Below are 12,482 nucleotides of genomic sequence, written 5' to 3'. Positions count from 1 at the left end.
CGAATCGGCCATTCTGTGCTCTTTCTAACTAGCAATGTAGGTTGATTTGGTAACTCAGTCATTGCATGGCCTCAAGAACAAGGTCATTGATGGAATAGTCTTTAAATGAAGAGATTTTCCTGACCAGAGGAAGGAAATAAGGCTTTAAGTCACAGAACCCTAGCAAGGAAGATTCAAGGGCCGTGATGTGTAGCCCTGGGGACCCGTGAGTGCTGCGCCCTGAACCCTTTGGCCCAAGAGCAGTCGGGAACTTTCTGGTACCAACTTTGTCTGGACCGCTGTGCCTCCCAGCCACCTCCCCTCCTTCAAACATGTTATGTGAAATTTAAATACATTTTTTAAAAAACTCAATGCATTCAAATGTTTTTTCTATGTACCATTTCACCCAAGTTGGCATCATTTGGTGTTTTGCCTTTATGGTAGTACTCTCTTTTAAAAACATATTCATTACATGTTGACCTGTATATGCTGTGTGTATTTGTAAGTTATTATCATACATGCCACCTAAATGCCAAACATGCTTTTAAAACAGACTCAAATGCCTTTTTTAGGAAAAACAAAACGATCTTTATTTTTAAAACAATAACTTACAGGTTGAGCGAATTCTCTGACCTACGCCGTTTGCTTTATGCACAGCGTTGAAGCCTGGAACAGTTTTGCTTTTTTGTTTGTTTGTTTTATTTCAATATAAGTTTACAGATACGATTAATGTCAGAAACTGCATTACAGAGCAGTTCTCGTCGCACACCTCATGCCAGTACAAAGCGCCACCCAGATAGAAAACTGTCGTAAATAAAACGTTTCCGCCGAGGCTGGCATAGATGTATATATTTATATATTTATATATAATTTCACAACAGCTAACAGTCAACGTCATCCATAGTCAAAACCGAAGTCAAGCTAATTAAAACTACAACACGATTACATGTCAGCGTTATACTTCCCATACAGCATTTAAAATATTTAAACTTTCTGAAAGTTTATAAGGTATGCCAAGAGTGAGAAAATAAAGTTTTAGCATTTAAATACAAATCACCATAGAAAACTTCAGGAAACACAGAGAGTCCTACTGTACAGAAGTGCAGGCAGGCCCCTCCGGCCACCGGCTTTGACAAGTGGCGTCGGCTGGTGGCACAGCCCTGCGTGATGCACTGTCAGGGTCACAGTCACGTGACGGCCACGCAGGCATGAGAGAGGCGGGGAGGAAGCACAGTGGCACGCCTCCCCCTCGGCACGCTGCTCCTGTCTTAAGCCCCCAGGCAGCTGGGAGCCCTGCTGAAAGCAAGCACACGCATCCCGAGACTGGGCCTCACTTGGTGTTTTGCTCCAAAGCGGAGTACTCTGTTTCCGACACCCGGGAGGCGTCGATGAGTTTGGTGAGGCCTGTTTTGGCCGAGTACTTGAAGATGAAGGCCTTCATCAGCTCGTACCTGTAGTTGCGGTTGATGAAGCTGTAGAGCACAGGGTTGACACAGCAGTGCACCAGGGACAGGCACTGTGTGATGTGTAGAGCCGAGAAGAGGAAGTTCTCCAGCTGGCAGGTGAAGGGGATGTAGTGCAGGATGGAGCAGACGTCCAGGAGCACCACGACATGGTAGGGCAGCCAGCACACCAGGAAGACCACCACGTAGGAGAAGATGATCTTCCGGCTGCTGTGCGTCTCCTGGTCGCCGGAGGCCGAGAGGGCTCGGGCCAGCAGGAAGTAGAAGATGGCGATGATGCAGAAAGGAATGACAAAGCCCAAGACCACAGACATCAGCTCCATGCTGATCAGCCACTCCTTGACGCTGTGCTCGGGGTAGAAGGACCGGCAGTAGGTCTCGTTGTTGGATGCAGACGTGACAGTCTTCAGGTAGTAGGTGTCGGGCAGGGACACGCAGAAAGCCAGCAGCCACACCAGGACACAGACGACACGACGAACCACCTTCTTCCTGTGGCTCGAGGTGTTGGTGAAGTAGGTGATGGACAGGTAGCGGTCCACACTCATGCAGGTGAGGAAGAAGATGCTGCCAAAGAGGTTGATGGAGAAGATGAGGTGAGAGACCTTACAAGTGAGCTCACCCATGGGCCACTGGTTATGCTGCACAAGGCTGACCACCCAGACTGGGATGGTGACCACCACCCACAGGTCGGCGATGGCCAGGTTTAAGATGTAGCAGTGCGTGTCATAGCCAGTGGTCTTGGCCTGGATGTTCACCCAGACCACCACGGAGTTGGCAATCATGCCAATCACGAAGATGAAGATGTAGATGAAGGACAGCGTGTAGAGCAGAACGCTCTTGTTGGCCATGTTGGGGCACGTCATGGTGTCGACCACGATGCAGTCGCTGCTGTTGCATGGCCAGCTGATGTCAGAGAAGTTCCCTGGTTCTGAGTAGTCGAACAGATGCAAATCCATGGTGTCGAGGGCAGCGATCAAGTGGCCTGCACGAAAAAAATCAAACCAAAAAGATGGAAGAGAAAAATCGCTTCGTTAGGAAACATTCAAGTTTCAGTCAAAATGCTTTTTCAGCGCCCGTACAGCAACTGTTTCACTCCAGTGCTATAGAATTTTTAAAGAAAACAACCATAGCAGAACCCCACAAAACAAAATCAAACACACCCAGAATCTAAAGCCACATGGTGCTCAAAGACACAGTGCTTGCTTTATCTTTCCACGGCTGTGTTTGTAAGACATCGCCAGCCTGGCTGTGCCCAGGGTATGAAATCAGCACAATCCAGGGGCCAGAGAAATGTCAGGCAGCTGATGCGGATGGCCGGCTGGCTCTCAGTGGACAGTGGAGGCGTTTCACCTACACCCCCCAAAAAATGGCAGAATTGATCTGTTCCTTACCAGTGCCCTGCTCTGGTATCTCAATGAAATTGATTCAGATTCTCTTCCAAATTTGCATTAAAAATGGGACTAGTGCTTTTCACCCGTCTGCAAAATCAGCACATAAACCCAGGTCTCCTGCCGCCCCCGTGTGCAGACGTGTAGACCCCTGGAAACGTGGTCAGCAAGCCGAGCACCCTGCAGCCTGACCGAGCTCCAGGCCCGCAGACTCTGGTGTTGCTGTGTGATTCCCAACCCAGGGCGCCCAAGCAGCTGCCTCAAGCGCTGGGCCAGCGCCTGGCTTCCCATGTTTTATCTGCCCAGTTGCTTCGAGAGCAATGTGTGCCAAGACCCTAAGCACAAAAATCACTGCCGGCTGCCTTCCTGGAGGGGCCGACGAGTTTCTCAACTGTCTTTCCCGCTGACCTGACATGAGGCCAACTCTGAATTGTCCCCATGTAGCCCCCACGGAGGATACAGCCCAAGACACCACTGTGCTTGGCAATGATTCCTCCAGGAATTCATCAGCTATGGGAGCTGCCAGGGCCTGTCTTCTACCACTGCCCTGTCCCCCTCCCCACGCCCCCTCCCCCCCCCCCAGGGCCCTGAAATCCTTCCATGGCACGGCCCTGGGTCCGCATGACTATGAGAGGAGACGTAAAATGAAAATAAGCACGGGCCGTGGTGAGGGTTAGGTGCTGGTGCTTCCTTCTCACCTGACCCAGGTAATAACTGACCAAGTCAAGTTTATTTGCCAAGTGGACTCCAGGTCACACATGAGAATTCCCTGGGGAAGGAAGTCAATGATCCGTCCGTGGGTCAGTGCCCTGGTGGCCACGCTAACGGTATGAAGAGATAGCTGGGAAAAGCTCCCCCTGAGAACAGACTCCCATCCTCCCCTCTGCCCTGCCCTCCTGGGATGGGATTCTGGCTCTTCACTAGTTAATATTAACTTGAGACAAGTTAACCTGTTTTCCCACTACTTCTCAGGACACCGGTGCCTTGGAACTAAAGACCCTAAAGCAGAATCTAACACTTAGCACATGCTCACTAAAACTTCTCCCTGCCCTCCCCCTCCCTTAAGTGAAAAGCATACCCTGGCTTAGTTCTTGCTGCATATTTGAAGCTGACTCTTCCAGACAAAGTAATCTGTGTCCCCGCCATGGAGACATGCAGGAGCTCACACAAAGACGTGCAGTCAGTTCACCTCCGGGATAAATGGACAGAGTCCCCGAGAAATGAGACTTTCTGCTGCCTCCCCGGACCAGCTGGCTCCTCAGCCTCAAAACCCGGGGCAGGCAACCTACCCTTGAATCCCAGTCACCAGAGGCTGCCTGCGGGCTTCTGGGAGTTCTCTCCTGTTGGGCTGCAAGAGGCAGTTGGTTCCTCTCCAGATGACCTACCCAGGTCTCAGTGTCCCACTGCTGATGGAGGAGCTCGGACAAGCCACAGCCAGGCAGCCAGACAAAGGTAGGTGGGGTCCTGGGACCAGAAAGCCACATGGATGGTGCCTGGCTGGGGCTCCTTCTCCGCCCGCATTGGCACAGCCTACAAGGCCTCGGCCACAGCCATAAATCCTGGGGTTTGGGCCGATCACAGGGGTCTTTGTTAGCATGAGCAGATGCCAAGTTCCCCCATGTCTTTCTTCACCCCAGGAGACACCCAGCTCACTCAGGCATGGACAGACGGACCTACTCACGGGCAGGGGTACAAAATCAGGGGACACCTGTCTCTTGTGTGTGGTCCCCAGGAAATCAGCAGGCAAATGGGTCCTTCTGGGCCCCTCCATTCCCCTGCACCTCTCGCTGCTGCCAGAGGGTTTCCTGCCTCTGCCGGCTGGGCAGTGAAAGGCTGATGCAGTGACCACGGTCACTCATAACCAGGCACACCTCCCCGCAGCCGTCCTCTCCCGGGTGGCACAGTGGGGATCATCCAGCAGTGGGTGGACTGTGAAGTTCAGCTGCCCTGCTGATCACTGATCATTGATCACTGATTACTGATCACCAATTAGCCCAGGAGGTGAAGCCAAAGGCCCACATGCCTTCTTCTGGGAACCACAGTGCCCCCACCTCCGCCGCAGAAGGCTCTGGTGGTCAGAGCAGGAAGGGAAACACAGAGAAAGGAGGTGGGAAACAGCACAGCCATCAGATCCTCCGCAGAGTCAAATGGGAAACCGGGAGGGGAAATGCCACCCAATCGCTCAGCCTTTGCCATCTCGGTATTTTTCATGCATTAAGTGTGGGGAGCCAGGGGTGTGTCCAGAGAAAAGACTATGATTTGGCCCCGTTGTGTGGTGTGCACTCTCAGCAAGGCCCGGGTGCTGAGCGTGTGTCTGGGAGGCCTGGGGTGGGGGTGGGGGGGCAGGGCAGGCTCATTTCATGCCATTACACTGACAGCGTGGACCCCACCAGAGAACACAATCTGCCTAAATCATCGGCTTAAGTTTTAACAAGGGAGGCTCTCAGAGCCTAATATGAACAAAGGCATGAAACGCAGACGATGAACTGTCGACGCAGATGCCTGTTTAAGGCCTGGCCACTAAGTGCCCAGCAAAGTCTGATGGTGGAGGAAGGGAAGGAGCATCTACTGAACCCCCTGTGGCCACGTGAGCTCCCTGACCACCTGCACGGCATCTCTGCTCCGCTCCAGCCAAAGCAGGGGGCCCCTTGTCCAGGACACAGAGCCGAGAGCCCCGGTGTACATGTGTGAGCTCCTCTGCATTGGCCAGTGCAGCTGGTCTGCTTTGCTGGGAGGCAGTGGTGGGGCTGGTAACCACCAGGACCTGGAGGTGACGCCTTTACCAGCCTCGGAATGAACCAGCCATTCTTGGGGCTTGCCTGGGTCCAGCCCCAGGAGTCCAGGGGTTCCCAAAGGTGTGGACGGAGTCGGCGAAGAATGTTTTACACGGAGACAGTGTTCAGAACTCTCTAGCTCTCTTTAGTCTCCGTGGATCTTCCTGTGCCTGGCTGAGGCCACAGAGAAAGACCCCGAGGCAAGCTGAGCCTTTATTTTATAGTCAGAGGTAAACAAGGTAGTGGTTTTCATAGTTACACTGTTCTTGTGAGTTTCACTTGTTTTGACCATAGTTACACTGTTCTTGTGAATTTCACTTGTTTTTGTTCTTGTGAGTTTCACTTGTTTTTGTTCTTGCTGCACTTCCCTCAGCCCATTAGCTTCCCAGATAAGATCTAGGGAGCGTCATAAGGTCAAGCCTAATTATGCTTAAGAGGACTGTGCCCTTTAAGCTGGGACTTGTTTGTGACTTTGCCAACAGGTCAGTCCGAGGTTTAATCCTATATCGGCTCCCCACAGGGGCTGAAGTTTAGGAACAACTTCATGGTGTCAGTCAAAGCTACCCATTGCCGGCACCCTGTGACTCTGAGCCCACACCAAAGAGGGGCCAGGGCATGAGCCCCACTGCAGACACTTAGGCCGTCAGGTGTTCCTAAAAGGAGGGAAAAAATGGGCATAGAATAAAAGATGTTTCCAGTTCCATGACTTCACAGTGCACACATTCCTCCTCTCGAAAGATTCGCATGTTCCCAAGTGTACACGCAAGAATGTTTATTGGCGTGCAGGTTACATGCTAGTAAAATCTGTAGACAAAAATGCCAATCAATGGAGAAATGGTTCAATAAATCCGGCGTATCCACTGTGGAATATAATTTAGCTATGAAAACAAAGAGGAGACCGACTCTTATGAATGTGGAAAGTTACTATGCTGTTCAGATCCGCACACATACACAGAGCACGGTCTCTTTTGTGTAAAAAGGGGCAAACATTATGTGTATTTTTATATTTAAATGTCTGTGCTTAAAGGCACAAGAACAATCACATTACGTATAAAGCTTTGGGCCAGGAGGGTGGGGCGAGAGGACAAAGCGAGGATTGCACTATTGACACTATAAACCTCTGTATTATTTGAAACCTGACATTAAGAATTATGTAAATTTTAATTAAAAACTATGAATTGGCAGCTACAAAACAGTCACGAGGATATAAAGTACTGCACAGGGAATATAGTCAATAATATTGTAATAACTGTGGATGGTGCCAGGTGGTTACTAGACTTATTGGGGGGATCACTTCATATGTTATATAAATGTCTAACCACCGTGCTGTACACCTGGAACTCATATAATATTGGATGTCAACGGTAATTGAAAAATAAAATAATTATGTAAATTTTAGGCAGGAATGTTTCAGTAAACAATAAAGGTTCATATTCCACGTTTCTGGACCACAGACACCCAAGTGAGAACAGAAAGCAGTAAGGTCACTGTCGCTTCCCTCTTTCCTGACACTTCCCGTGTTTTATCTCATGAGTCGCCTAGAGCCCACGAAGTCCCCGTCCCACACCTGCACTTGGACACATGGCGTGTCTGCCCCAAGGGACAGTGGCTCGTCCTGGGCCTGCAGAGGGCCAGCATCTGCCTCCCTCCCTGTCTGGGGTCTGCAAGGGCCTCGTCTACTACTGATGTCCCACATGGTGGAAGGGCTCCTCTCTGTCCCACAAGGACATCCCTGGGGACGTGCCTCTCACTTCTCAGGCTCATTATTCTCTCACCAAGTATCCTTGGCAACCAGTGAGCAGCAGCCAGTGGCCTGAGGTATTCAGCTGCATCCAAATGCTTTGCCTAAGCTCACCCGGGGGGCTGGGGGCAAGCCAGAATCAGAGGCCTCCAAGCTTAGCGTCCCCACGGGGTGGCGATTTGTCCTGCAGTAAACTGTCCCTTCTCCATCAACAGTCACTCCCTCCAGGATGGACTGCCAAGTGTTCAGGGTCTGGCTAGTGTTCACCTAAATCATCTTCAATATGTTTGCAATTTCCCATCACAGACCAAAAGACCCTTCCCGACTAACCCCTCAGCCCCTCCCATCCCAAATAACGTGTCCCGTGCTTCTCCGGCCTTCTCCCACCCAGGCCGGCATCTCCATGCTATGTCCTGGACTGGTTTACATTTCTCCTGCCACGACATCATTCATCCTCAGACACGCCTGCAAAGTCGCCCAGCCCAAAGTAGATGTTCAATGAATCAATAGTCAATGAATCAGTAGTTCATCAAGCCCCACTGAGACCAGAGATCTGAGGCCATCACTGGAGATGGGCATCCAGAAGCGATTGTTCTGAAATCCCCACCGAGCGGAGATACCATCCTCCCTTTTCATGCCCCCAAATGTTTGTGGAGCCCCCTCCGTGGGGGCTGTACTCTGGGGCACAGCGAGCCAGCATGGTCACCGCCCTGCCCCCAAGAGCTCACCAGCTCACCGAGAGGGTCAGGAAGCAGAGGTCGGGGCCGCCCTGGGGCAGGAGGTGAGGGATTTCCACTCCCGAGGCCTGTGGGGCCTTCAAGGAGAAAGGAGACAAGGAGACGGTCAGCAAACCTGGCTGAATAGCTGGAGGCAAGAATCAGGACTTGGTGGGGGTGAGGGGTCAGGCTGGGCCCGTCCCTGCAGAAGACACAAGGGTTTTGAGCAAGCGAGTGGCTTTGGTGCAGAGAAGGCTTCTGAGGATGGAGGTGACACAAACCGGGTAGGCTTGCGGTGGCAGGGTGCGGAGCAGGCTGGAGGCAGGACACCTTGAGGAGGAAGGCGCTCCCAGTCTCCAGTGGGGCAGGTAAGATAAGGCAGGCCAGGCAGGGTCTCGGGCACCTCTCAGTCACAGGGGCCCCTGGCCCTCTGGCCCTTTCAGGACCTCTGCCTACGGGGACCTTCTTTAACAACTTCCTGTGATTTGGGACGGTGTCCTCCCAGAACTGAAGTTTGGGGAGCAACTCAGTGTTGTCCCCAGAGGCGATCACCTGGAGACTGAGGCAGGGCAGAAGGGGCAAGCTACCCCTCTCCCAACTCCTCCAGGGACTTTATCTGGGGGAACCGTGCTCGGGCCTGCTGTAAAAGCCCACCCCTCTACACGGCGCCTAGATGAGGAGGATCCGCCGGGCCTAGAGAACCATTAGGCAGCTGCACATGACAGGTTTGGTTTTCATTTTGGAGATTTTTGTTACCAATCCCGCAGTAAATCTATGGGGCAGTCCAGGAAGGCTTCAGCCCCAGCAGCTCTTGTGGCCAGAGCTCACTGCAGCGGTCTGTCCCCCAGTCCCAACAAACAGAGAACAGTGCCGACTGGACCACACACACACACACACACACAGACACACACACAGAGTGACCCTGAGTGACCATAGTCTGCACGAGTAAAGAACTGCTCTGAATCACTTGAGAACTGGAAAAATAATAGAGAGAGAAAAAGAAGGAAAGAAAAGGCCATACCCTAATTCAGGTACAGGCCACCTATTCCAGGGGTCCTCAGTCATACATCATGTTAACTCTGGGGGAACCCTCATCCACTTAAGTACTGGGAGATAAAATGAACCCCACATCCAGAAACCCAATCTGGCCTGCTGTGCTCAGCTGCCCGACAGGGAAGTGGACTTGCACCCAGCAAGGCAGACCCAGAGGCCCCACGTCACAAAGGCTGCCGCCTGGGTTGGCTGAGTGTAACTAGAGCCCTAATTCCCACCCAGCTTAGGACTGGGTCCGGGCAGCAGGAGGTCAGCCAGGCTGAGCCACTCACGGCGCCCGGCACACACAATGGGGCTCCCAGGAGAATGCTCCACAATCTCAGGCTCTTCTATTCAAACTGAGACAGATCCCCACAAAAGGTCCCCACGCTGCCCCTTAGCCAATAGCAGGTCAAGGCCACCTGGGACAGTCACAGCTCTCCACCCTTCGGGCACTAGGAAAACACAGGTCAGCTTCCAAACCTACTCCTGGCTCAGCAAAATTTTGGCTACAAAATTATGCAATTCCCCCATCACTTTAATAACGAAGCAATAATGCCCCCCCTTCCAATTCTAAATTAGTAGATTCTTACATTGAAAAGCATGCAATACCCCTGCAGAGAGCATTCAGGTAGTCCAGATTAGAGAGCCATCCCTGTTTCTTTTTCCTTTTTTTTTTTTTTTTTTTGCTTGTCATGATTTTAATAGCAAATATGTGTCCTGGAGCTATAATTTTCTGGACTTTAAGTACAGTTTCTAAATTGCACCTGCCCACTTGGAAGGCATTCTAGTACCATTTTTGTTCCCAAGAGTAAAATTAAGTTTCTCAGTTGCCTAATTTAAAAGTGCAAATACTTTTCAGCTCCCAATTCCGCTTGTGTTCTGCAAAATCACTGGGGAAAATCTCGCCCTGGAATCGTTAAGGTTGTTTTTCTTCCCGTCGGTTACTCTCAGGGTTTAGAGAGACTCTCGGCCTCAGGTTTGAGAAACTGCCACCAACTTCCCTGGTGTCGCCTGGAAAACAGGACCCTCCATAACTAGAATAATCACACAAAAAGCCACTGTTCCTGCGTAAATAGTTTTTTTTTGTTTGGCTTTTTTTTTTTCTTCAATTCAGAAAGTCTATACTTGGCCTGTTCTGGGCCTGACTAGAAACCATAATACCGTCTCCATTCTCTCAGGACTTGCTGTTAACAGGGCATGACCTCACCTCCAGAGTCCCAACTCCCTTTAAGCACAGGCATGCTGCCTCGGCTATCCTTTCCAGAACTTTCTTTAAACTGTGATTGTGATGTGCTGCCCTTTAAAAAAATCACATGGGCAGCAAAATAGGCACTTCCCAATTTTCTTTTGCCTTTCCACCTGCATTTTTTCTCAATTTTTCTTTTGCTTTTCCACTCCCCACTCCTCCTACCCCCAGGAGGTTGTGGCCTCAAGCTTAGCAGTTGTGTGTACACTGGAGTGTTTATGGCAGAGACGGGGGAAAAGAGTAAATTGTTTCCAAGCTAGAGCTCCGTGTGCAACTCTGCCTCAGAGAAGGCTGAGCGTTGGGAAACGCATGCTGGTGGAAGGAAGGCAACGCTTTATCCATTAAAAATCTACAGACAGTTCAGCACAGACACCAGCAGCCTCCACTTTCTTTTCTAAGCAAGCCTATTTGATCTGGCATTTTCCTGGCATAAATAAAAGCACACAAAGGCAGCATCTGTGTTTAAAAAGAGAAGGAAAAGTTATCACATTGAGACACTGCAGAGTGAAGTTTCAGGGGGTGTCCCTGCACCAAATACCTTCAAAAGGCTGTAAACCATTTGGGGGGTGACTTCCACTTCTCGGAAATGTAATTATTCTGTTGTGACCAAATGAATCATGAGAAAGAGAGAAAGAAAAGACAGGAAGAAAAGGAAAGAGAGGAAAGGAGAGGAAAGGAAAAGAAAGAGAAAAAAACAAGGGAGACAGTCAGTCTGACTTTTACAACTTCTCATTCCGTCTGGAAATTACAAGTCATAGTTAACCACCCATCTTTGCCCTCACTCCCAAGTTGTTACTCTCCGATGCCCCCTCAATATTTGAGCATACTAACAAAACCGAGCAAAATTTATGTTTTACCTGAAGAGTATATTTACATGACAAAATCCTAGACTTGTGACTCTTTTCCCCAACTGAAGTTGGACTAACCTTCTGAGAGAACAGGAAATGCTCAGGTTAGATGAGCTAGGATGCCGTTAGGAGACCAGAAGGCAGAGCCCTGTGGCACATTCAGCCTCAGAGCTCCCTGGCTCCCGGGACCCAGTGGTCCCCCACGGCACTGAATGCAGATGCACTTGGGACCATCCGAGATTCTCAGCAGTTTTCTGCTCCACTTCAGGGTGCCTCTGAACAAAGTGTACATCTTTCTGGAACTGCACGTGGACTGCCGATTCTGTTTGGCAGTTGATATACCAGAAGGGAAGCGGGGTGCCAAGCTGACCCTTGTGCCAACTTTGAGAAGCAGAATGAACAGTCTGCAGTCTCCCCAAGTCCCCAGCGTACTGGAGCTGAAGTCCCCACAGCAGCAAATAAACACCAGATTCCCAAACCCAACCAACACACGGAAGTTCCTTCCACCAGTGACCTAAGAAAACTGCCTTTTTTACTCTCTGCAGGGAGAGGTGCCCCCGTCCCCGCGGTGGTAGGCACCCTGAGCGACGCAGCCATGCGACAAGCAGCCGGGCTCTCAGAAGGCAGACCTGCGCGATCGCAAGCACCCATCACAGCCCTGAGAAAGAAGCCTCTGACAAACCACTCAGCTTAGGAGCAGAAACCCTGCCCGCCGCCGCCTCCCCTCCTTCCCACCGGCTGAAGAGGGAGCAGTTCCCTTACCTCCGCTGTCTCTCACTTAGGGCTCGCTCTCCTGGCTCCTACCCTGGCTCCTACGCTCCCTGCCTGCCTTCAGGGCTGAGCAGTTTGGAGGAACTGTGAGCTCCAGGGCTTCAGACTCACATTATATACACTGCAGGAAGGCGCCTCTAGATGGCAGCTTTGTAACCCACATCTTCCTCCCTCCCTCCGTCCCTCCCTCCCCCCTGCCACCCCCACCCCCACCCCCCATCACAAATGCAGACACACATGCATGCATGCACGCACACACACCCCTCTTTGTGAAGCCCGGTCTGCTGCTTCCAGCAAAGCTCCTCCACACCAGCGCACTCTTGGAAAACCCCCGCCTTCCTTCATTTGCAAAGTGTAATGAAGCCACAAGGTCCAGGCCCCATGGGGGGAAATGTGTCAGCAGAAGAAAAACTGCAAAGAAGCCTTAGTGCTTGGTGAAATCGTCAAATATTTATCTGGTCTCAGGTATATCTTTAACATTCCCATTAACACCAAGAGCTGCCTCTGAATGCCTCTCAGCT

At 51.1% G+C, this 12,482-nt stretch overlaps 1 protein-coding gene across 2 annotated transcripts; it reads right to left on the bottom strand.

Moving 5' to 3' along the window:
* Positions 1-543: 543 nt before the first annotated feature.
* On the bottom strand, positions 544-12,059 carry ACKR3 (atypical chemokine receptor 3). Of its 2 annotated transcripts, none has more exons than XM_070422464.1 (2): positions 11,953-12,059; positions 544-2,424 (listed from the first exon to the last, which is right to left on the bottom strand). In XM_070422464.1, the coding sequence occupies exon 2, from the start codon at positions 2,396-2,398 to the stop codon at positions 1,310-1,312; it is 1,089 nt and encodes a 362-aa protein (XP_070278565.1). In that variant the 5' UTR covers positions 2,399-2,424; positions 11,953-12,059; the 3' UTR covers positions 544-1,309. The 2 variants fall into 2 exon arrangements, with proteins under 2 accessions (XP_070278565.1, XP_070278566.1); XM_070422465.1 differs by lacking the exon at positions 11,953-12,059 and adding an exon at positions 11,269-11,932.
* Positions 12,060-12,482: the final 423 nt, after the last annotated feature.

The sequence above is a fragment of the Myotis yumanensis genome, unplaced genomic scaffold (genome assembly GCF_028538775.1).
Source record: "Myotis yumanensis isolate MYYU_CA2020_CCGP unplaced genomic scaffold, mMyoYum1.0.hap1 SCAF_8, whole genome shotgun sequence".
In the NCBI taxonomy this organism is placed as follows: Eukaryota; Metazoa; Chordata; class Mammalia; order Chiroptera; family Vespertilionidae; genus Myotis; species Myotis yumanensis.
The sequence above is the reverse complement of the archived record's forward strand: the minus strand, read 5'-3'. Positions and strand labels throughout refer to the sequence as shown.